Source organism: Bufo bufo, chromosome 1 (genome assembly GCF_905171765.1).
Source record: "Bufo bufo chromosome 1, aBufBuf1.1, whole genome shotgun sequence".
Taxonomy (NCBI): domain Eukaryota; kingdom Metazoa; phylum Chordata; class Amphibia; order Anura; family Bufonidae; genus Bufo; species Bufo bufo.
The window spans coordinates 547,806,690-547,833,138 of NC_053389.1; the positions used below are offsets into that span (position 1 = coordinate 547,806,690).

The 26,449-nt window shown below is 46.3% G+C and overlaps 1 protein-coding gene across 4 annotated transcripts in view; it reads right to left on the reverse strand.

The window, feature by feature from the left end:
- KIF21A (kinesin family member 21A) overlaps window positions 1–26,072 on the reverse strand; it is a 175,348-nt gene extending 149,276 nt beyond the window's left edge. For 2 of the 4 annotated variants that reach the window (XM_040412374.1, XM_040412397.1), the window contains exon 1: window positions 25,824–26,072. In XM_040412374.1, the coding sequence (XP_040268308.1) occupies window positions 25,824–25,867 (44 nt within the window). In that variant the 5' untranslated portion in view covers window positions 25,868–26,072. The remainder of the gene's footprint in view (window positions 1–25,823) is intronic. The other 2 variants (XM_040412382.1, XM_040412389.1) reach the window with 1 other exon arrangement.
- Between the last annotated feature and the right edge of the window lie 377 nt (window positions 26,073–26,449).

A 26,449-nucleotide genomic window follows, 5' to 3' on the forward strand; every position in this document is an offset into this window, starting at 1 on the left:
TTATCGAAACAACCATCCTGCTTCTCTCAGTCCAATGATGGGCTCCCTCTCAAAGTCTGTCAACTAGGCAAAATGTCTTCAAGTGCAGCAGAGGCATGTCTAGCAGATAACGTCTCTTCTAAAGAGGTACACTAGCCTCTAACAGCATTTCAAAGGGTAGCAGGGGAAGCAGTTTTTACACCTTCGTTTGGTAAGACCCAGTGTCTAATGAGACCACACCTACAATAATTTACACATCTGCCTGAGATATAACAGTATATATATATATATATATATATATATATAATATATATATACACACACACATACACATATACACACACACACACATACACAAGAAAGAAGAAGTATAACTTGTCTTTGCAGTTGCATCCCTATAATTACCATAAAATAGGGAAGTGCGAGTGTGTGAAGTAACAACAGTTATCATGTCTGAGGTAGGTAACAAAAGCTGAAAAAAATAAACTACTAAATCAACAGAAAAATTAAATAAAAAATGTTTCTCTGACTACCAAGTAAAAAAAATTCTAGCAGTCTTGCACGAAGCAATAAAATCTGTAATCTTATAGGTCTTTGAGAAAGGGTTATGGCGGGCGTATGCCAAACCTTACTACGTGCACTCTTTCCCGATAATAGGCCGGTGTAATTGTGCTGTCGATGACACAATGAATGAGCAAACCGCTCATTCATCAGGTGAAATGATTTTTCATGCAGCACATCACATCATCATTTCCTGCTCCTGGGTACTCTGCAGCCCAGTAGCCATTGCTCGTCGTGTAAATGCAGCTCTTTACCTCCACTGACGAGCAGGCAGCGCATCATTCCTGATCATTGTAAAAGCGTTTAATATCGCCCGGACAACCATTCCCTATAACTGTCCAGAATAACAATGTCCAGTGATCGAATTACAAAATTATTTGTCGCTGAATGCATCCTATGAGAAAACATAAAAGTTATTGTTTGTTAGCAGGATATACACAGTGTAAAAAAAAAAATGGGATGTGCTGCCGCTTGTAATGGAACCAAAACGGGTGTAAAAATCTCAAGTTATCTACCTGTATGTTCTCTGCTACTTCAAGTAAGTTTTGTGCATCATTTTATGTCATTCAATAATCCAGGATAACTGATAATCCGACCGCCTTTCCGGATCTGGGTTAGCTGCGTTAACCTCTTAAAGACCCAAGATGAAACTCCCATGTGACCTATAAGGTACAATGTTTGGACCAGGCTCCGGAGCGGAGGTCGCTCACTACACCGTGGGAGGGATCAAACGATCCTTTCTATCTGGAGCCTGTTCACTGTGTGTGCAGGCCCTCACCTAACCAACGCTCCCAACTCCTCCTAACAACTAAATATGAACGACCTGGATGGAGGGCAATTCATCAAAAACGACCATCCTGCTTCTCTCACAGTCTGTCAACTAGGTAACATGTCATAGAGGCGTGTCTAGCAGTCAACCATCTCTCACCAAGTGGTACACTACCCAAAAGTAGCCTCCAAGAGAATTTTTATAGGGCAGCACTTTTACGCCCTCTTGTGGCAAGACCCAGTGTCTAATCGGACCACACGTGTAATGATTTACATATCTGCCTGATACATAATTGCATGCATTTTGCATCAATCTGCCATCTCTATCGGGGTGTGGTTGTCCATGAATATTTATCATCTGTCCTATGGATAGGTGATCAATGCTGTTTGTGGGATAACCCGTTTTAAGATTTATCTGGACGGCATATTAGAAATACTTTGTGCAAGCCGTATATAGAGCTCTGACCAAAAACAGCACAGAAATCTCAAGGGACGAAGGAAGGGGCAAGCGATCTGACAGAAAGCTCGTTTATTTCACATAACAGGCACTAGGCTTCTCGTGGACCATACTACACTGCACTTTTATAAGCACTTCTAAGAAATTTTAAAGGTTGCCTTTTTCATTGCACTTGATGCTTGAGGGCCTGACTGGGTGCCATGAATAACATCAACCCTGCTAGGCAAGACATACAGATGGTGAAAATAATTGGCCAAACAGAAAAGCCTCATTACTGCTGCAGTGGTCAATGTTATACAATTGCATTTTTAATTTTTCCAGCTTTAATCCATTACAGAGTAGTGAACTGCATAAATATAATGCTGCCCTAGGCTGTTTTACAGGCTAGGGGAGACGCTAAAGACCGCCGGTGACGTCCCCACTGCGTTCACTGCAAGGTGGAAGTCTCCGCCTAGCATTCCTATTCAGAGACCCGATACGTCACCGGAGGTAGAGGAAAAGCCGCAGGGCAAGGGGAAGCATCGGAGCATGAAAAGCTGAATGATGGAAGAAGGAGTTATGTTTGGGTTCATATCTGAACCCGGAAAACTCATTTAGGCTACTTTCACACTTGCGGCAGAGGATTCCGGCAGGCACTTCCGTCGCCGGAACTGCCTTCCAGATACGGCAATTCAGATCCAAACTGGTGGCATTGAAATGCTGGATCCGTCTCTCCGGTGTCATCCGGAAAAATGGATCCGGTATTAATTTTTTTTTGCATTTTTAAAAAGGTCAGGTATAGGCACTGAGTTATTCAATAAAATGTTTTCGTTACAGAGCCACCTTGTTGTTTTCCTATTTCTTTGTCCACCTTGGTGAGGTTGCGTCCATACTCCGTTCCATCTGCCAACTGCCTCCTGAGTGGTGGTAGGGCGAGAGCTGCACCCCCTGAGCTGCCAGCCTGAAGACAATCTAGCAGACCAATCGCAGAAATGAATGGGAAGATCTCTGGGACCATGTGATTTTCATTTTTTGCAGTAATTATGGGACAACCCCTTTGACAGTAGCAGTCCTAATAAATGTGGACCTTCCTGCCCTTTCATGAATAGACACAGTCAGGTCTGGAGAAAAACATCTGAACTTGCGGATTCTTCATGTCAGCACTGCCCTGTAACTACTCAGATTCCTAGCTCACAGAAACCACCAAACACTTCTGAAACAAAGGTTTTTAAAAACCATCGCATTTGGGACATAACAAAAATGTCAACATTTTACAGATTCTTTTATATAAAGTTTATAAACTATTCCAAGTGGCAATTTACTGTAGCTTGCGATCCTGACAAGCCTGACTTATTTTCTACACGGAATAGACTTGCAAGAGGTTTTCAAAAAAAAAAAAAAAATAAGATCGGTAAAGAGGACAGAATTATTTCCGAAAAGGTTTGAGAATGTGTCCTTCACTGAACAAGATGAGCTGGTTTGTCAGTCATTGCTCTATAATTACAGGTAAACTTGGAGCGAGGCAATAGGCTGATAATAGCTCTAGGGTGGTGTTAACAGATTAATCACATACGTTCTTCGGCTATTACGGCATATATCTTGTCAAAGACCAACGTATAGCAAACTATGCCGAAACATCTGTAGGCTACGTATGTAACAAGAAAACGCAGCTTGAGAGCACTGCAAAACAGGGAGATAATCCCAGGTATTCAACCAAGCCTCACAAGGAGACTATTAGGCCCCTTGCAGACGAGCGTGTCCGGATTATGTCCGGATGCGTTCAGTGAAAACTGCGCGATTTCGCAAACAAAGTCATTCAGTTTCGTTTGCGATCAGTTTTTATTGCGCGGGTGCAATGCGATTTACTGCATTTTGCACGCGCATGATAAAAAACTGAATGTTTACAAACAACATCTCTTAGCAACCATCCGTAAAAAATCGCATCGCATCCGCACTTGCTTGCGGATGTGATTTTCACGCAGTCCCATTCACTTCTATGGGGCCAGAGTTGCGTGAAAATCGCAGAACATAGAACATGCTGCGATTTTCACGCAACACAAAAGTGATGCGTGAAAACCACTGCTGATGTACACAGCCCCATTTAAATGCGTTCACATCACGCATTGAACCCGCGCGGAATTCTCGCTCATGTGAAAGGGGCCTTAAAGGGTGTTTTCCCCATCTCAGACAATGGGGGCATATCCAATATGCTGGGACCCACACCTATATCGAGAATGGAGCCCAGCAAGGTGGTGGCTGGAGGACTCCGGTCCGGTCACCACCAAGCCAGCTCCCTATAGAAGTAAATGGGAGCGTACCGCACATGTGCGGCCCCGCTTCCATTTATTTCTATGAGGCTGACGGAAATAGCAGAGAAATTTTCGCCGGTCCCATAGAAAATAAAAAGGAGGACTGCTGCACATGTGCAGTGTGCCCTCCTTCACTTTCGGGGCTCCGTTCCCTATAAAAGGTGCAGGTCCCAGCACCTATAAGACAATGGGGGCATATCCTAGCGATATGCCCCCATTGTCCATGATGAGACAACCACTTTAACGACACTGTTTATATGAAACCATTATCACAACTAGGTGTGTTACATTTTGGTATTTTTTAAAAAAAATCACAGTAGACTCTAGCTGATCTGTAGCTTTTCGCACAAACATGACTGCTCTACTCATACTAAGGGCTCATGCACACGAACGTGCCGCGTTTTGCTGCTCGCAAATTGTGGATCCGCAAAACACGGATGCCGCCCGAGTGTGTTCCACAATTTGCAGAACAGTCCATTATAGAAAGGCGTATTCTTGTCCGCAAAACAGACAAGTATAGAGCATGTTGGTTAATTCAAAAAGTTGAGGTGTCTCACTCCTGATTAGCTCTGGCGTGGTGCTACAAACCCAAATAAAGGAAACACCCAACCCTCTAAATGGTAGATAAATGTATATATGGAAAATGGGTGAGCACTCATACACTCGGCATCCAATTAAGGAATACAGAAAATGTATTCAAATATGTAAAATAGTACACATAAAATACAAAACTAAAATTAATTTAAAACTGTGCTGATGGCTATATTGAGCAACCTATATTCAATCTGTAACCTTATTGCACTTCAAACAGTATATAAAGCAGATGTTCCTATATATTAGGATCAACACTAGTAGAATCGCTGGTATAGTGTCACATTTTGGTGCATGTGTTGCACCTGTTGAAAAGTCACAGAAAAAACGCACTTAAATGTTTTCCCAATAGATCGTATCACACTACACATGTAGATTATGTTTGTAGAGTCTTTCCTTGCACTCCTTAGACTCCAATTTCGCTGGTATAGTTGAACAATCTTTAAAGGTATTTTTCTTACCTCCTTCCAGGTGTATACTTCAGGGGGGAACGGGACAAAATGTTGCCGGCGTCTCCAGTCGCACTCCTCGAGACAGAACAGCACAAGTCTCGCGGGAGCACACGCGCTCTTCCACCGCGATGTTACCTTAATAGCTGTATATTCAAATGCTGGGACCGGAGGTATTATGCTTGTTCTTTATCTTCTGCGTTCTTTTGTCAGAATTCTTTCTGTATGGCCATACAGTTCTTTTTGGAGGACTTTGTCGTGAGTGCGTCCACCTGTTCTACCAGACATGTTTCGGGATGTTATGCTATCCCTTCCTCAGTGGTCAGGTGTTACCCGCCTAGCCTCCATCCTTTATATTGTCTCTAATTGGATCCAAATTACAGACACCTGCTTCTCTAAATTTTCCTCAATTCAAAGAGGAATTGTGATGCGAAACGTTTTGTTAGTGATGCTTGTCGCAGTTTTTCTGCGATTTTTTTTTGTATGTGTGCGTTTTTTTTGGCTAAACATTCCTCTTGCATCTACAGTTGCTTGTTGTGTTAATAAGGGAAGTATTGATAGAAGGAATCGGATGGGCATCTCGAAACAAAAGAGACGTCGCAGCGCCGGAAAAACGGCCTGGCATGCGACATCTCATCGGTGACTAGACACCCAGCCTACAGAAATCCAAAAATCTCTAGGTCAGAATTTAGTCCTTTTGGTAGCAAGGACCCGAATTCATAAATACGTCGGGATTCTATCCTAGACATATGTTTAATGTAATCTTCTATATCCCACTTGAAGTCATTTTGGGTCGAAGAAACAGTAGTTATTTTGCGTGAGCATGATCTATCATTTTTGCGGGCCACGGAACGGAGCAACAGATGCAGACAGCACACGGAGAGCCAGACCTTCCATTCCGCAATACGGCTGTGTGCATGAGCCCTTACTCAGGGTCTTTGCCTCCAGTTTATGGACAGCAAAAAACTGGAGGCAAATTCCCTTCAAATAGATATTTCTCTATGAGGTGCTATCATCTTTTTGGTGGATCACACATTCCAGGTGTTTAATTGGGCAATTGATTCAGGGCTACAAGTGTTGAGCTGGTAACACTGTAATAATCCTAGTAAGCTTTCAGAACCCTTCACATTTTACATTACTAAAGATGATTTACATATATCTCACCTGGAAGGTACACTGCATATCACAGAGGTAAGGGTGGGTTCACATCAAGTTTTTCCTATCCGTTTAAGATATACCGTTATACCTCAGACTGATGCCATACCATGGCATCCATTCACCATAGAGCTCCAGGACACAAGAACAGGGTGGGCTTAGTTTTTGTATCCTTTTATTTTCTAACGTATATGTCAAATGGAGGCACAAAATGTGATGTGAACCCCCCCCCAAGCAGCATTCAATCGTAACACTGTTGCGAGTGGGCTTTTATAAAGAGGTAAGGGGGCTGTTCTGTACATATACCTCAATCCATGGCCTTTTTGGACATATTTAACAGTTGGCATTTACACATTTAGTGAGATGTGTCCTCAGAAAATGATCTATTGTTTAGATGTTTAAAGGGTGTCTGTAATCAGAATTAACCCTATAAGGCTACTTTTACACTCGCGTTTGGTGCGGAACCGTCATGGATCTGTACAGATAATACAACCGTCTGCATCCGTTCAGAACGGATCCGTTTGTATTATCTGTAACATAGCCAAGACGGATCCGTCTAGAACACCATTGAAAGTCAATGGAGGACGGATCTGTTTTCTATTGTGCCAGATTGTGTCATAGAAAACGTTTGACTCAGTTTCATCAGACGGACGCAAGCAGCGTTTTAGTGTCCGCCTCCAAAGCGGAATGGAGACTGAACTGATGCATTCTGAGCGGATCCTTTTCCATTCAGAATGCATTAGAATGTAAACTGATCCATTTTGGATCACTTGTGATATCCCTGAACGGATCTCACAAACTGAAACCAAATGCCAGTGTGAAAGTAGACAAACTAGCTGACATTAGCCTCCTAGAGGCTCCGTTCTCCCACCTCTGGATGCGCCCTGCTGAACTTGATTGACAGTGCCAGGCAGCCTTGGTCTCCTTCTGCTGGCCATGTATCTCGCGCCTGCGCCGTCCCGTTCAGTCCCGACCAGGGATACGGACAAGAATAGGACACGTTCTATTTTTTTTTCCGGCGCCGCGGAATGGAGGTACGGATGCAGACAGCACACGGAGTGCTCTCCGCATCTTTTGCTTGAATGGGTCCGAGCCAATGTGGACCCAAACAACGTTCATGAGGCCTAAAACACTTTGTCACTTAGAGTAGTGCTTGAAAGCTTGTGAACCCTTCAGAACTTTCTATATTTCAGCATAAATTTGACCTAAAATTACATCAGATTTTCACACAAATCCTAAAGATAGATAAAAATAACCAAATTAAACAAAGGAGTCAAAAATCAGACCTGGTCATTTATTAATTGAGGAAAATGATCCAGTATCACATAGATGTGAGCGAAAAAAGTACGGGAACCTTTAAGATAGCAAATAATTTAAAGGTGACATTAGAGTCAAGTGTTTTCAATCACAGGGATGAGAATCAAGTGTGAGTGGCCTGTTGTATTTAAAGTACAGGGATCTCTCGAAGTCTGATCTTCACAACACATTTGTAGAGGTGCTTCATGGAACGAACAAAGGAAATTTCTGAGGACCTCAGAAGAAGAGTTGGAAAATAAGCTACAAAAAGGAGCTTGGACTCAATCCACAGTCAGACAGACTTTGTACAAATGGAGGAAATTCAAGACCATGATGACTCTGCCCAGGAGTTGTCGACCAGCAAAGATCACACCGTGGGCAAGGTGGGTAAGGGACTGCAAGGTCACAAACTAACCCAATGTAACCTCTACTTAACAAAATCCCTTCTTCACATTAGTCAATGTTAATGTTCATGAGGCGACCATCAGGCGGACACCGATGGTGTGCATGGCGGGATTGCAAGGAGAAAGCCACTGCTCTCCAAAAATAACATTGCTGCCGTCTGAAGTTTGCTAAAGATCACCTGGACAAGTCAGAACATGTTTTGTGGACGGATGAGGCCAAAAGCAGAACTTTTTGGTTTATGTTTGCAGTAAGGACAACACTACCTTCCAGCATAAAATCTTCCCATCTATGAAACACAATGGTGGTAGCATCATAGCTTAGGCCTATTTTGCTGCAACTAAGCCAAGACGGCTTGCCATCATTAATCAAACAATTATTGTAAATTATACCAGCAAATTCTAAAAGGAAGATCTCAAGATATCTGTCTGTGAGCTGAATCTTAAGAGAACATGGGTCACACAGCAAGACAGTGACCCTAAGCACGCAAGTCGTTCTACCAAAGAATGGTTAAAGAAAAGTAAAATTAAGGATTTGGAGTGGCCAGGTCACAGTCCTGACCTTAATCCACTAGAAATGTTGTAGAAGGACCTGAAGAAAGCAGTTCATAGAAGGAAATCCACCAACATAGCAGAGCTGAAGCTGTTTTGCACGGAGGAATGAACTAAAATTCCTCCAAGCTGATGTGCAGGACTAATCAACAATTACCGGATACGTTTAGTTGCAGTTATTCCTGCACAAGGGGGGAGGGGGTGATATTGGATCATTTTCTTCAATAAATAAATGACAAAGTAAACTTTTTGACTCATTTATTTGTCTTTAATCTACTTTTAGGATTTGGGTGAAAATCTGCTGCAGTTTTAGGTCAAATGTATGCAGAAAAATTCTTAGGGGGCTTACAAGCTTTGAAGCACCACTGTACTTGACCTGACCCAGCCATGATGCTAAAAATCAGTGCCAAGTGCTGGAGTGCATTCAATACACCGCACATTTCAGGAGTCCTCATATTCATGAGATCCTGGTTCTCCCAGGCCCCTGGTGGCGATTGCCATAGAAAGAGAGGTCAATCAATGGCAGGGGAAACACTTGCAATGCACTGAGTGGACACAAGCACTTGGCTCACGCTAGAGCTTCTCGGTCAGTTCAAGAACATGATCCAGCATTTTGCTTAGGATGATGACCTCAGCAAAAACCGCATCAGGCCCCATTCATACAACCGTGTCACGACCAACCACAAAACACGAACCCTGGCTGTGTGCAACCTGCATCTGTGCGCTTCCAAAGGCTTCTGGGTCCAGGAAGCTGTGCTGCAAAACATAGGACACGTCCCATCTTTGGCTGGATCTTGCGGATGACAGACCCAATTAACTCGATGCAAAACGGACATGGTCATGTGAATGGGGCCTTAAGCTGGTGGCAGAGTCTCTTTAGGGTACATTCACATGACCAAATGTGTTTTTCAGTCTGCAAATTGCGGATCCACAAAACACAGATACCAGCCGTGTGCATTCCACATTTTGCAGACAATAGGATATGTTCTATATGTTTTGCGGAGCCGCTGAAGGGAGCAGTACGGATGCAGACAGCACGCGGCTTGCTGTCCACATCTTTTATGGCCCTATTGAAATGAATGAACTTTTCAAAGGTATAATCCATGTAAGCAATCTAACACAAATTACAAACATATTTAGCATGTCAAAGTCAATTCAGATTCAAGTTTCCAAACCACAATGATCTAAAAATCAATAATCAATGTTCATATAAACAATCACTCACACGACCAACAAGCTTTCTGCCACCACACCTTGCAGTAATTTACTTCACACATATATATTATGCAATTATCCTGAATGTTTGCTCAAATCTGATTAACTGCTTGTGTAGATGATGTTTAAAGGGGTATTCCAACTTTGAGATATTGACGACCAATCCTCTGGATAGGTCACCAATATGAAATCAGTGGGGATACCAGGCAGGATTAGGACCTCCACTGATCTCTTATTGGTGACCAAGGGGGAGATTTATCAAGCTGGTGTAAGGTAGAACTGGCTTAGTTACCCGTAGCAACCAGATTCCACCTTTCATTTTCCAAAGGAGCTGTGAAAAATGAAAGGTGGAATCTGATTGGTTGCTATGGGCCACTAAGCCAGTTCTACTTTCCACCAGGCCCTCTAAGTCTCTACATCTCTAGGAGCCTTTTACAGCCACACATTATATGGAAATATCTCAAGGAAGTAGTAGAAAACATAAGAAAAATGTTGTAGAACTACAAATGAGGAGTTGCATCTTATGTTCAATTCTCTTTTCATTGAATGCTAGAAAATGATTCATACCCACTACTCCGCTGGCCTGCACTCTGTGGTCCACCAGTTGCCACAGAGCTACAACTGGGAGTCACAGGTTCACAAGCTGAGGAGTTACAGGTTGGAGACCAACATATGTCTGTTCCGCAGCCCTGCAAAAAAATAAATAAAAAAAAAATAGAACATGTCCTATTCTTGTCTGTTTCGCGTACAAGGATAGGCATTGTTACAATGGATTCACCAAAAAAAAACGGATGCCATACTGACGTCATCCGTTTTTTGTTTTTTTTAAGGATCCGCAATCTGTGTACCGCAAAACACATACGGCCGTGTGAATGTAGCCTAAATCAGAATTTCAGGAAATCCAGCACCTCGGTCCTATTACAGAATTTTACTGTAAGTGTACACATTTACAAATAGGCTAAAAATGGATTAAAAAACACAACACTTCCCAAGTACAGTGTGCAAAACCACTATAGATCATGATGACTACTTACTGGGCCTCCACCCTGTGCCTGTCACTCAGCAGGTTGGCCGTCCAATACACGTTTCACCCGCACCCACAAATCTCTCCACAATGCTGCACCACCCTATATCTCCTCCCTTATCTCTATCCATCATCCTGCTTTCTGCCAAGAGACTAACCTCCTCCATAATGCAAGCCTCCCCTCCCACCAACACAAGGCTACCTGCTCACGTGGCAGATTTGCATGCAGAAAATCCACATCAAAACTGGACATAAATCCTCACCATTTATCATGGCTTTGTTGCATTTTTTGTGCAGATTTTTAATTGTAGATTTTGGTGCGGATTTTATGTTTATGAAAACAACCCTATTGAAGTCTATGGGGAAACCCCTCTGCATAAGGTGCGGAATCACACTAACCGTTGACATTAGAGTTGAGTAAAGCATGATGCTTAATCCGAAGTCGCTTCATTCAAAACTTCGGAATAAGGCTACATGCACACGACCGTATGCGTTTCGTGGATCCATTGTAATAATGCCTATCCTTGTCCGCAAACTAGAAAAAAAATAGGACATGCACAATTTTTTTTGCGGGGCAACGGAACAGACATACTGATGCGGACAGCACACGGTGTGCTGTCCGCGTTTTTTGCGGACCCATTGAAATGAATGGGTCCACATCCTATCCGAAAAAAAAAAAAAAAAAAAAACGGACACGGAAACAAACAACGTTCGTGTGCATGGGGCCGAATACTGTACGGAGATTCATCTCCATACAGTATAGGGTTGTTGCGGGTATTGACATTTCGATACCCAATTGATACTTTTGTCCCGGTATCGATATGATACCGGGATTTCCATTTTTTCGATACTGGGCTGCGCTGTCTAGTATCTCTGAACATGAGCGTGCTGCTGTGAGCGCACTCATGTTCCCTCAGCAGCACAGGGGAGAAGGAAGCAGTCTCTCCCTCCCCCTGTGCCGCTGCTGCCACCAATGAGGAGAGAGGGGCGGAGGAGGGGCAGGCGCACAGCGCCACCAATGATAGGACGACCTTTTTTATGGGTTTAGACTTAGTTAAGTTAGAAGGCCATGTAGAGCGGCGCCCAGGGATCTCCCTGCACCTACTATTATTCCTGGGCGCCGCTCCGTTCGCCGCTGTGCCCCAGTACAGTCTCCTGCTCCGTATGCTAAATACTATTATCGGAGCGATGGGGAGGAGACATCAGGATCTGCACAGACGGATCCGTTCAGATAATATAACCGTCTGCATCCGTTCAGAACGGATCCGTTTATATTATCTTTAACATAGCCAAAACGGATCCGTCTTGAACACCATTGAAAGTCAATAGAAAACGGATCCGTCCCCATTGACTTACATTGTGTGTCAGAATGGATCTGTTTGGTGTCGGCCTCCAGAGCGGAATGGAGACTGATCGGAGACAAACTGACGCATTCTGAGCGGATCCTTTTCCATTCAGAATGCATTAGGGCAAAACTGATCCGTTCAGGGCTCTCACAAGCGGTCCAAAACGGATCTCCCAAACGGAAAGCCAAAATGCCAGTGTGAAAGTAGCCTAAGACTGTTACGTGCAATGCTAATGTGACATAGCTCCGGCTACAAAATAAAATACTTTTTAGTAAATGCACGTGACTAAGAATAAAGAAGGCAACATTGCTAGTTGCACCTTTGTGGCCTAGCATTCCGGCGGGCTATTCCAGCCGAGAACAGTCTACCAGAGTTTTCCGCATCTTACCAAAATGCCCGCCGGTCCCATTAACTATAATGGGGTCCAGCAGAGATGTGGCCGCTACCAGGGAAATATGACGGGATTCAGCTGGAAAAAAAGGTTGCATGGAACTATTTTTTGTTCTGCCGATTCCTGGCATTCAATGCGGAACCGCCTGCCAGAAGCAGCCTCAGCGAGCATACATACATACATACATACATATACGTGGGAACAAGACATTTCCTTTGCGAGAAAATGGTGTAGGAACTTACTTCACAAGTTGCTGTAATAATTGAGCAACAAAGGATCTTACCAAACCATCACTGCAAAAACCAGAAAGATGTTACACCAGGCTGCCAATGATCCCAGATGCTTGTATGGATTAAAAGGGATTCTGTCACCAGATTTACCCCAATTAAGATAGCTGACATTAGCGATGTGCTAATGTCAGCTGAACCTAACTGGCCTATTCCTACTTTTATCTATGCCCCCATTACGCCAGAAATAACTTTTATAATATGCTAATTAGCCTCTAGGTGCAGGGGGGGGGGCGTTGAATCCAGCCAGCAAAGGAGGCAATATGGATAATAACGATACATTAGTAAGTGCCTTGTATTAAATTCCTCTACATAATAAATGCTATTTGCTGAAGTGAGACAATCCCTTTAAAGGGTATCTGTCACCAGAATTAACCCTATTAAACTAGCTGACATTAGCGATGTGCTAATGTCAGCTGAACCTAACTAGCCTATTCCTACTTGTATCTATGCCCCGTTACTCCAGAAATAACTTTTATAATATGCCAATTAGCCTCTAGGTGCAGGGGGGGCGTTGCCCCTGCTCCTAGAGGCGCCGTTCTCCCACCACTGGCCACGACCTGCTACACTAGATTGACAGGGGCAGGCAGCCTTCACCTCCAACTGCCGTCCCTGTGCGCTGGGGAAATCTCACGCCGTTCAGTATTCGGCGCAGGTGTGCAGTGAGGCAGCCGGCTAGCGCCCTTCACTCACTGCGCCGAATACTGAACGGCCAGAGATTTCCCCAGCGCACAGGGACGGCAGTTGGAGGTGAAGGCTGCCTGCCCCTGTCAATCTAGTGTAGCAGGTCGTGGCCAGAGGTGGGAGAACGGAGGCTCTAGGAGCAGGGGCAACGCCCCCCCTGCACCTAGAGGCTAATTGGCATATTATAAAAGTTATTTCTGGAGTAACGGGGGCATAGATACAAGTAGGAATAGGCCAGTTAGGTTCAGCTGACATTAGCACATCGCTAATGTCAGCTAGTTTAATAGGGTTAATTCTGGTGACAGAAACCCTTTAAAGGGCTTGTCTCACTTCAGCAAATAGCATTTATCATGTAGAGGAATTTAATACAAGGCACTTACTAATGTATTGTGCACTGATTATCCATATTGCCTCCTTTGCTGGCTGGATTCATTTTTCCATCATATTATACACTGCTCGTTTCCACGGTTACGACCACCCTGCAATCCATCAGTGGTGGCCGTGCTTGCACATTATACGAAAAAGCTCCATCCTATGTGCGTTACTATGGTCCCCGGCCACCATAAAGGCCTGTGCTTTTCCTATAGTGTGCAAGCATGGCTACCACTGATAGATTGCAGGGTGGTTGTAACCATGGAAACAAGCAGTGTATAATATGATGGAAAAATGAATCCAGCCAGCAAAGGAAGCAATATGGACAATCACAATACATTAGTAAGTGGCTTGTATTAACTTTCTCTACATAATAAAGGTGAGACAACCCCCTTAAGCTCCAGCAACAAGAGGTCAAATTATTTCAAATCTGCCATTTTCATGACAGCAATCATGGGGAAAAGCTTCCTCTCATCCAGCAGGTGGCGTTATGGCTGTCTAGTCCAGGGCTGGCCAACCTGCGGCTCTCCAGCTGTTGTAAAACTACAATTCCCACCATGCCATGCTGTAGGCTGATAGTTGTAGGCTGTCTGGGCATGCTGGGAGTTGTAGTTTTACAACAGCTGGAGAGCAGCAGGTTGGCCAGCCCTGGTCTAGTCGATGGCTACCACAAAGTCTGTGCTGGCAATGGATTTACCAGTGCCACAATCTACAACACGCTGAATGTCGCTCATCTTCTTGTGCACCAACGCTGGCCAATCATCTTTTCAATCATTGAGACACTAACAAATCAAAAACAATAACGGCCCAGTGTAAATGGGTCCTGACCTCCATATATGCTGCCACAGAGGAAAGACAATAAGGGTGCCTTCACACGCTGAAGAATTTTCCACAACTCAAAATCTGTTTCATTCAATTGAATGGAGCGGCAAGCTCCAGTTTCCAGTTAAAGGGAGTTAGATAGGGAGGTCACTGGTGACAGATTTCTAGTCCCAGTTGTCTCCACTTATGGAGCATGTTCTACAAAACAAGGAAATGTCCCGATGTCAAGCTTGTTACTCCTCGGTGCTTGTACATCTGAAAGCATATATTCCATCCTAAGTGGAAAGTAACTATGTGCAGATGTCAAACTACTTGGTCTCTTATTACTTTGGTGGAACAGGTGTTTAACAAGTTCCTACAAAGCGGCCCTCCTACTACTCCAACATGCATGCACATGACTACGATCTGAAGAGCTTCCCGCAGATGAGTGGCAAGAATTACTAGAACACGCCCAACGTCAGGTTTTGATGGAGATGAACATTGCATTGAGATCACATGAAGGAATGACAAGGAGCCTGTCACAGCACGTTGATGCACGGGTGTTACAATGTGACTGCACAGAAATATTGATTACAAAAAAATATAAATAATTATTAAGTCTCATCCCATTCAAGGCTACATCACAACAAAGCCACAAGGAAGACTGGGAGAGAGGACCCGCAAGTATGGCGAAGTGGGCGTAGGTCTTATGTGATGTGGTTTCCAGGAATCAAAGGCCAAAAGGGAGTAAGCCACAATTGCACGCTACAGAAATATCTCCTCAAGAGCTTCTTTTATAACATACTCACAGGGGTTTATTCATGAAGTACAGCACGTAGGAAAAGAAAACAGTCCCATTACATACACAAATATTCAGACACCAGTAAGCTCATGTTTGGAGGAGCAGCTAGCTATACACCTCAGATATGAAAGGACATCTGCACCATCCATGTGAAGCCATCTTAGTATACATCTGAGAGACAAGACTAGTGTCTCCGATATATCAGATATATACTGTCCTTTCATCTCTAGAGGTCGGCAGCAGGTACTCACCCCGGCCCTGAAAGCAGCCATTGTAGTTCTCACTCTACATGTAGAAAAGATTACCCAGCCTGTGATTAGCATGCTGATCACAAGCCCGTCTCCTTACCCCTTGTAACCATCTCAACAAAGCCTTTCTAAGTAAGCCAGTCAGGAGCTTTAGACGGAGCGAATATCGTACAGAAGGCCGTTAATGCAAACTAAATTGAACGAGCCTCGCGAGATGTAATAAGTATGAGAGAGTAAATGACCACCCATTTCTCACCAATCGTGATCTTTCATCCTGCTAAAAACCTATCGCTCCTTGCCCTCAGATCCGTTCGTATAATATGGAGTTGGCTGCTCGCTTACAGATTACATAGGGGCGCGGTATTTTGTAACGAACGATTACCGAGCAAAGCACATTTTTGGTTACTAATGAGCCGTAAAATCTTCGATCTATAATCGTTATCTGCAAGACATCTGCTGGTCTACTACAAGCCTTAGGGGACATTCGATGGCACCACCGCCGCAGTTTTTCACTTTGAATGCCACAGACCCACTCACGGTTTAGCGCCACTGAATGAACCTAAACCACTGATCCTTGAACTCCAGCACTGCCTCCCATGGAAACAACAGGAGACAGACACCACCCAGGCTCTGCTGGAATTTTGGAGCAGTGTTCATGTCAAAACTACGCCATGTAAAGTGGCCCTTAATCTGCGCCCCAACTTGTAAAATAACCACAGAAAGTGAAAGACAGGCACAATTCCCAGATACGAATATTAGTCATCATTCCAAACCTCTCTGCAGGAATCTCTATAAGCATTGGCTGCCTGTGAAGACCCCACATGAACCCTCTGATTGTAAAGTGCTGCAGAATATGTTGACCCTATATAAGATTATTATTATGATTCGCCTCAAATCACTAGTGCAACAGATTTTGCACTCTGAAGTTTGCCTGGAAGAAAGATTAAAGGGGGTCATTTACAAACCGATATACGCCACTTTTTGGCGTATATCCGTCACAGATTGCGGTTCAATCTGCTCCCGCCAGGTCTAAAAAAAGGGGACGGCAGGCCAGTCTGATTAATCATTTTCTACGCCTAATGTTAGGCTTGGAAAATGGTCTAAATCTACGCCAGCAAGGGAGCAGTCAGATTTAGAGGAGGTGGATACGCCGAATTTATGTAGAGGCCGGTGCCACCAGCTAAAGGGGAATTAAAGGGCTTGTCTCACTTCAGTAAGTGGCATTTATCATGTAGAGAAAGTTAATACAAGGCTCTTACTAATAGATTGTGATTGTCCATATTGCTTCCTTTGCTGTATAGACTAATTTTTCCAGCACATTATTCACTGTTCGTTTCCATGGTTACAGACCACCCTGCAATCCATCAGTGGTGGCCGTGCTTGCACACTATGGGAAAATGTGCCGGCCTCTCTGGTGCCCGGGACCATGGGAGCGCACATAGGCCGGTGCTTTTTCCTATATTGTCCAAGCACGACCACCACTGATGGATTGCAGGGTGGTCTGTAACCATGGAAACAAGCAGTGTATAAAGTGATGGAAAAATTAATCCAGCCAGCAAAGGAAGTAATATGGACAATCACAATACATTAGTAAGTGCCTTGTATTAACTTTCTCTACATGATAAATGCCTTACTGAAGTGAGACAACCCCTTTAAGCCCGGCGTTTAATAAACGACTCCATAGCCTATCTGCACATGGATGCGGGATGTCTTGCAGAAATTCTGAATAAATGTCCTTGCAAATTTCTGTGTTTCTCGCACAAAAAAACGGCACGTGTTAGGCCTCATGCACACGAGCGTTTTTGGGATCCGCATCCAAGCCGCATTTTTTGCGGCTTGGATGCGGACCAATTCACTTCAATGGGGCCGCAAAAGATGCGGACAGCACTCTGTGTGCTGTCCGCATACGTTGCACCGTTCCGTGGCCCCGCAAAAAAATAAAAATATAGCAATTCCATTTTGCGGACAAGAATAGGCATTTCTAGAATGGGCCGCAAATTGCGGAAGGCACGCGGACGGCTTCCATTTTTTGCGGACCGCAAAAAAAACGGCACAGTTGTGTGCATGAGGCCTTACTTGCAGTTTTTGGTGTGGATTTGATGCGGTTTTGCGGCAGATTTCTCCCTTGCATTGAAAAGGGTGAAACCCGTACGTGTTACCGTATATGCAACGTGTGCAGGTAGCCTAAGGGGATGTCTACATGTAACAGACTCTACAATTTCTTTTTTTCTGCATCAAATCCGCAGTTCTTCCAAGGAAAATCTGCATCAAACTGTGCACATTTTGGTGTGGATGCGATGCTGAATGAGGTGTCATCAGTCCGACCAGTCCACAAATTATAGAACTTGTGCTCTTCTGGTCGTTTTTGCGGACAAGAATGGACATTTCAGGAAAATGTAGCATGCACACGGCTGGTATCAGTATTTGGCAGACCACAAAATACATATGGTCATGTGCATGAGGCCTCATACTGAATCCTTTCCTGCTCTTTAACATGGCGCTTTCAGATTGCAATGCCGTTTCATGGGGACTGGTTAGGCTACTTTCACACTCGCGTTTAGTCCGGATCCGTCATGGATCTGTACAGACAGATCCCTTCAGATAATACAACCGTCTGCATCCGTTCAGAACGAATCCGTTTGTATTATCTGTAACATAGCCAAGACAAATCCGTCTTGAACACCATTGAAAGTCAATGGAGGACGGATCCGTTTTCTATTGTGCCAGATTGTGTCAAAGAAAACGGATCCGTCCTCATTGACTTACATTGTGTGCCAGGACGGATCCGATTGGCTCAGTTTCGTCAGACGGACACCAAAGCGCTGCAAGCAGCGTCCGCCTCCAAAGCGGAATGGAGACTTGTTGGAGGCAAACTGATGCATTGTGTGCGGATCCTTATCCATTCAGAATGCATTACTGATCCGTTTTGGACCGCCTGTGAGAGCCCTGAACGGATCTCACAAACGGAAAGCCAAAACGCCAGTGTGAAAGTAGCCTTAAATGTAACTATTTAAAAGGGTATACCGGTTTCATGAAATTGATAACCTATCCTAAGGATAATTCATCAATTTCAGATTGGTGGGGGTCAACCTCATTACACCCCCATTGATCAGCTGCTTAAAGGGGCTGCAGCACTAGTGCGAGAGCTGTATTCACTTCAATGCTTAGTTGCACACTGTCTACATGGTAGTGGTGGTGCAGTGCAGTTACAAGTGTTCGTCCCATTCACGTGAATAGGAGAGGAAGCTGTAATTACACTGCTCCACCACTACAATGTAGACAGTGTGCAAGAGAACACTGACGAGAACACAGTGGGGGGCAGAGAGTACCCCACCAATCTGATATTGATGAACTATTCTGATGATAGGGCTGTATTCCACCAACAGATTTTCGGACTAATCGTTGGTCAGATGGCCATTTACACACCAACCATTGGTCTGATTGGACAGACAATCTGTTAGTGTAATACGGCCCTTTGTTTTACTGCCTGATATAACAAAGAGGTAGTGAAGGGAGAGAGGAAGAGCTTAAATTGGCTAGAGGAACTCAACATCCCCCAATATTCTCCATGCATTAACCACACTCTTCCCTAAGACCTAGGTGAACATTGTTCAGGGGGTCCCGTGAGCACTCCCATCAGAATGCACTTCTAACCCAAGATACGTGGATGATTGACATTCTGCCATTACAGACACGTTTAGGACACACTGCATTCTAGGCGATGCCCATACGTGGCAGATGTACACATCTATCATTACGTGGAAACATGTTGGCCCTGAGCAATAAATCAAAATAAGATATCCAGTGCCAACAACTCCTTTTAAGAAACCACAAAATCCTATTCGATCAGGAAATGAGAAGCATGGGGTGACAGCTTCCATCCAAGCTGATTTTCCTGGAGGCACATCCATAAAAAGCAACATGAATGAATACTTGGGTGTCGACAGCATTAGACATTTATTAAAAATTCATAACGAGTGCCACACGTGTCTCCTGGCTCTGAACTGAAGTGCTCATCAGCACCTTCCTCTGCAATGTCTTGGGTGGTAGAGGCACGAGGACTGGGTCTCTCAGTGTAAGTCCAGGATCACACATTACAGCGTCCGATTCAACTTTATTTTAGCGAAAGATTGTATATATAAAAAAAAAAAAATTAAAAAATGGGAGCATAACGTGTGTAGAAGGTTTAAAAATCTGCACTGACTGGTGATCAGGTAGGTGATACGTGCAGCGAGATCTGGGAAAACTGCATGGCAGAAGAGAGTACGGGGCCTATGCCTTAGGGTTCATGAACACAGACGTATTTGTTGTCCGCATCCAATCTGCATGTTTTGCGGGTCAGATGTGGACCCAAAAGATGCGGACAGCACGCGGTGTGCTATCCACATCCATGTGTCGTTCCGCAGCCCTGCAAAAGAAAAATAGAACATGGCCTGTTCTTGTCTTTATTACAGACAAGGATAGGGCAAGTTCTATAGAGGGCAGGCTACAGCCGTGTGAATGAGCCCTTATTCACACAGGCAGCGTTTTCTATCAGCGATTTTGAGCCAAAAAACAGTTGCGGCTCTAAACACAGAACGGGTGCAGATCTTTCCCTTATACCGTATGTCTGTGGAGGCTCCAGTCCTGGTTTTGGCTCACAAATCACTGATGGAAATCCCTGACCGAACACTGACGTGTGAGTAAGGCCGTACTGTTAAATCGGTGCTACCGTTTTCCAGCACCTGTCTTCCTTATAGAGGGGTATTCCCACACTCTTTGGAATAACTCATCCCCCCCCCCCCCCACCCAAGTGGTAAAATAAATAAAATCACCCCATAAAATATGCCATGCTATCGGTTTCTACCTTCTTGCGCCCATTGCTACGTCCTGTATTTAGCTATAGCAGCGCACGTTGTCGCACACACCCGGTTTTCCTGCCAGCAGTGTACACCACCATACTTGCTCAGTGCATCTCCTCGCCTTTCTGTCAGCTGTGTGAGGCAAGGAGCCTGTGGGAAACTCTCATTGCCGATTGTCTGGCGGTGTAAAGGAGCCGCCGATTACCCGGTGAAATGCTCGTTCATCAGGTAATCGCATCATTCATGCTCTCACCTAAATCGTTATTTGTCGGCAGCAGATCGTGATGTGTAAACGCGCTCTGCTACCGGGAAACGAGTCTGTATGCGGACGAGTGTTGGCATTAGCAACTGCTCCCCCCCATTCTGCTGATTGCTGGGAAGGAAGGGGAAATTGGCCCATGTAACGTGACCTCTATAATGCAGGTTTCTGTATGCTTGATCAAATTGGGAGAGGACAGGTTGTTGTTTTTAAATGTCAGAGTCTGGGATATTAAAGGTTGTGGTATCTGGAACGTCACCTCTGCAGCCGAAACATCACATGTTTTTTATTATTATTATTATTTTACCTGCCCCCTGCTCCCACAAAACTGGAACTCAGACAATCTCTAAGTTTTGGCATGCTTTTGCAGGTCTTACCTACGATCACCATTTACTATCACAAGCATTGTGAACATGTAATGCACGTGACTGCTGACATCACTGAGCAGCCAGCAGCGGTACGATGATATGCAGGGAGTAGGCACATCACACTTCTGGGGACAGAGCCGCACTGTAGGAGTCGGGCCGAACAGACCAGGTGACAGGGCCGAACAGACCAGGTGACAGGGCCGAACAGACCAGGTGACAGGGCCGAACAGACCAGGTGACAGGGCCGAACAGACCAGGGGACAGGGCCGAACAGACCAGGGGACAGGGCCGAACAGACCAGGGGACAGGGCCGAACAGACCAGGGGACAGGGCCGAACAGACCAGGGGACAGGGCCGCACTGTAGGAGCCGGGACGAACAGACCAGGTGACAGGGCCGCACTGTAGGAGCCGGGACGAAAAGACCAGGTGACAGGGCCGCACTGTAGGAGCCGGGACGAAAAGACCAGGTGACAGGGCCGCACTGTAGGAGCCGGGACGAAAAGACCAGGTGACAGGGCCGCACTGTAGGAGCCGGGAAGAACAGACCAGGTGACAGGACCGAACAGACCAGGTGACAGGACCGCACTGTAGGAGCCGGGATGAGCAGACCAGGTGACAGGGCCGCACTGTAGGAACCAGGACCGAACAGACCAGGTGACAGGACCGAACAGACCAGGTGACAGAGGCGCACTGTAGGAGCCGGGACAAACAGACCAGGTGACAGGGACGCACTGTAGGAACAGGGACAAACAGGCCGGGTGACAGGGACGAACATACTAGGGCTGACCATTCCATATTTTACAGGGTCTTGGACAGCCCCTTTAAGTTCACATCAGCATTGTGCCTCCCATATTTCAGTTCTATTAGAGGCACAATGAGAACAGTAAAAAAAAAATAGTGATCAGTTGTTCCCACTGATGGAATATATAAAACACGTGAGGACTTTTTATTACTTCTTAAATTTCTGTTTTAGTAAATAATTGTATTCTACAACATAAAAAATCTGGAGCATCTATTTGATGACTCTATATTATGCCATTCCTCTGTTAGAAGTTTATGATTAAAAGGTGATGATGGTGTTACAGCTGGGGGGGGGGGGGGGGGATCCTTGCACAATCTGACACTGTCCTGTGAGTACTGCCAGGGTCAGACTGTGCAGGGACACCCCCTGAACTGGTAACACCCACTTGTACCTTTACTCAAACTTCTAGCAGGAATAAAAGAGGAATGGAAGTACATACAGTTATAATTGAAGACGCTTTAGGGTTGTTATTACAAGGGGAATGCAAGTAGTTACTAAAACATGACTAAGAGGGAACAGCTCTAGGAAATAGGTCTTAGTTTCACAACATAGCAAATATCAAAAACTGAAGAGCTTGCACTCCGTTCAGCTGGTTTGCACACTGCCTGTCTGACCCTGACATAACAGATCTGCTGAATAGAACGCTATGTACCACAGAACACCAGGCCCTGCTTCACTAAATCCTGCTCATCAATATTTCACAGCCATCTGCAGTGACAAGGCATTTTCCATAAGAGAGCAAAGGCTTGTTCCCGGAAACGGGATGAATAATTTAACCTGTAGACCGTACCCACCACCGCGACCTGGGCTCCGAAACACAAAGGTTATCCTTCAGCAAGTCCGTAAATAGATGTCCGCAGGAAACAGACACAAGGTCGGTGGTACAAGGCCTGGCATCAGCCTTGTACCCAGCAGGAACTGCAACTTTTCCTTCCCTAGAGAGAGGTGCATGTCGGCGGCTTTCACTAAAGGCTCATGCACATGAACGCGTGCGGGGTCTGCAATGCCCAGGCACCGGCTGTGCGCCCACCTTTTGCAGATTCTGACCCATTCATCTGCAAGCTTCAGTCTGCACTGCAAAAACGTAGAACATGTTCTATTTTTTTTCTGCTGTGCGGAGGCACGTACCGAAATCCCACGGAAGCGCTCTGCAGTGCTTCTGCCCTATATCTTGCGGATTGCAGACCCATTCAAGTGACTGGTGCACACATGGCTTCTGCTTGTATACCGCGGACCCGCTGTGCACGAGGCCCTAAGGTGGAGCTGCGGAATATAGAAAATAGCGCACACAGCTCTTCGGCTACATGTGCTATTTCTGCAGGACGCCGACTTCTTGAGTAACCCTACAGTGAACTGGTTACAAACCACAGGAAGCAGATCAGGAAGCGCAGTGTCGAGCAGCGCTGCGCCTATCACTACAGGGAAGTCACCGACTATACATCAGATGTCATACCTGCCAGCGCGCCACCACAGGAGACAAGTATCCCTCTTCACTCCACCGCCGCCTCTGCCACAAAGAACCGCAGGGTGAAGCCACCATGGAAGCTGCAGGTTTTGAACCAAAGAAGTGAATTCAAAGGGAATTTAAAGGAAAAGCTTCTTCTCCTTCCTGTTGGATCCACTGCTGGCATCATTCTACTCTGCGCCGGTGCCGTCCCAAACAGCGGATCAGTGGGGGTCCCGGGTGTTTTTCAGATATCTATCTAGAGAATAGGTCATCGGGAAAACCCCTTCAATGATATACTAGGGATCTGACCGATGGGACTGATACTACTCACTAGGAGGGAGCTACTAACGTTATCCCCAGAGACCGCGCCCAGCCGCAGGTTAGGTGACAAGGCCGACACGAGTACAGGAGCCAGTGGTCAGACACGTGTGGCACATCTAGGTGACAGAACGGCATGCTGATGTCATGAAGTCCACGCACCGTCACCCTCCGAGCCTATGAGTTACACCCAGTTCTGCTAGATCCTGGCATGATGAGATCCGGACACTTTCCAGCAAAACGCGGGTTTTCGGGCCAAACAAAACATTGCATGCAGCCAAAAAGCAGAACTTATGCCAAAAGCGGCCGGATCACATTATGGTCAATGGAGTCTGGCAGCGAATGGCAGTATCCGGTGAACTCCGGCAGACTGTCCTCGGCTGCATCAGGAGTCAACTGAACGGGTACCAAATCATATATGGGGGACACTTATCAAAACTGCTGCAAAGGAAAACTGGCTTAGTAGCCCATAGCAACCAATCGGGTTCCACCTGTCATTCTCAGAGCGCCTTTAGAAATTGAAAGGATCAATCCGATTGGTTGCTATACCCAATGTGTATAATATATCGTTTTTGGAGGGAGGGGCGCAGCATATTGTCATCTTCTAAAAACTGACCATTGACTTCCAGAGGACGACTCGTGTACCTCAGGCTGCAGTGCTGGGGCATAGTCATATTTTGGGTTTGTTACAAAATTGCCCTGAAATGAACGTCCATTCCACAAGCACCATTCATATGAATGAGACAGTTGGAGATATTCTGCTGTGTGTGAACATGCCCTTGGAGACAGCTGTCCTGAGTCCATGTAACTAGTGACCACCTATAAGGGGCTGTGCTATATCACCTGCCCTAAGGCCCCCCAAGCTCGCACACCGCACTTGGGCCCTAACCTGTCGGAGGAGCAGGTTTGGCTGAAGGCAATGTTCTAGCGCCCCACCAGAAACAGGCAGTTTGGGCTCAGCTGAGAGGATAAGCAGCTGCCGGTTATACTGATGCCACTTATCTCCAGCAAAACACGGGACCAGACAACCAGCCTGTGCGATCCTAGTATTCATTCCCAACAGCTCCCATCCTGTAAGCCCAGCTTTAACTTTAGGACCACCACACCAAGTAGAAGAGATGCTAGGCGCAGACCTCCCAGCCATCCGGGACACAACATTCCAGGATTTCGGTGGCTGTCCCGAGGACACAGAAGCCGAGTGCAGTGGTGAAACGGGCTGAATGGCAGAGCCCCGAGGCCAGGGATGATGATCGGGCTGAGTGCCCTTCAGTGGGGGAACGGGGCGAGGTGGGTTTTTTCTTTATCTTATTAACAATACAGCAGGGGGCATTCTGCTGCGTGCGGAGGCACTACAGGGGGCATTCTGCTGCGTGCGGAGGCACTACAGGGGGCATTCTGCTGTGTGCGGAGGCACTACAGGGGGCATTCTACTGTGTGCGGAGGCAATACAGGGGGCATTCGGCTGTGTGCGGAGGCAATACAGGGGGCATTCGGCTGTGTGCGGAGGCAATACAGGGGGCATTCGGCTGTGTGCGGAGGCACTACAGGGGGCATTCTGCTGCGTGCATGGGGCACTACAGGGGGGCATTCGGCTGTGTGTTGGGGCACTACAGGGGGGCATTCGGCATTAAAAAGGGTATTCTACACTGTGAGGGCACTAACAGGGCATAACTAGTGAGAAGGGGGTATTAATCTGTGTGGGCACAAAGGGCACTGGATTGGGGCATTGGGCAGAGTTAGCTGATTGAATTGTATGGCAGGCTGACAGGAGGCTATATGTCCACGTGTGACATTCAGCACCGGACCAGTACCAGTCCTGCTTATGCACAGATGACACAGCCTGAGCACTGCTGAGGACCCGGGCCAATGTGCCAGGCAGCAGAGGTCATCCTGACTGGGGGTCACTGTTTACTTAGTGTGGGCCCCGACAGGTGCAGTGAGGAGCAGCAGGGAGACCCGCCAGGCCTGCTCAGGTGGCTCCTCATCACACAACCTGCCACAGCGCGAGCTCCGGGCTTCCCGGTGCAGGTGCAGCAGGACGAGCGCCCAGCCCCGCACCAGAGGTCACAGGTCAGGCGACAACTCCGCTCCACGCACCCAACCCCCAAGCACACACCTACCGGAGAGCGACCCGCACCGAGCTTTCATCCTGCGAGGCCGACATGACGCCCAGTGTCCCAGCTCCGCGCTCACAGCTCTCGCCTGTCACCCCCAGAGGCTGCCATCTAACGCCACCTCCGAGAGCCCCGGGACATCGTCAGTGTGATGAGAGCCGGGGGAAGGAGGCGGAGCTACCGGGGGGGAGAGGACAGGAGAGCTCAGGCACACACAACAACGCCCCCTGCTGCCACTACTGGCGCACTGCGAACCGCCCCGTGACGTCACCAGTCCAATCTCCGCGTCACCCCGCACTGGAGCCGCAGGTTGTGTGCGGGAGGGAGGACAGGTTGTGCTGGGGTTGCCCCGGTGACCAGCGTCCCTCACAGCGCTGTACAGGCCGGCCGCCCCTCCCACCGGGCTGTCGGTCGGCGCCGCCCCTTTTTCTCAGCGCCCCCAGCTGTGGCTGTTCCACCTGGCGGCACCCTGCTGAGGAGGAGGATGCGCCTATTATCTCCTCACAGCAAGGCCACAAGTGCCTGCCAGGGGGAGCTGCTGCTGCTGCTACTCCATTGTTTGTCGGAATTAGTTTTTATTTAAACATTTTTCCTGCAAAAAAAAAAAGTTGCTGTTCACATCCCGTTTTTGC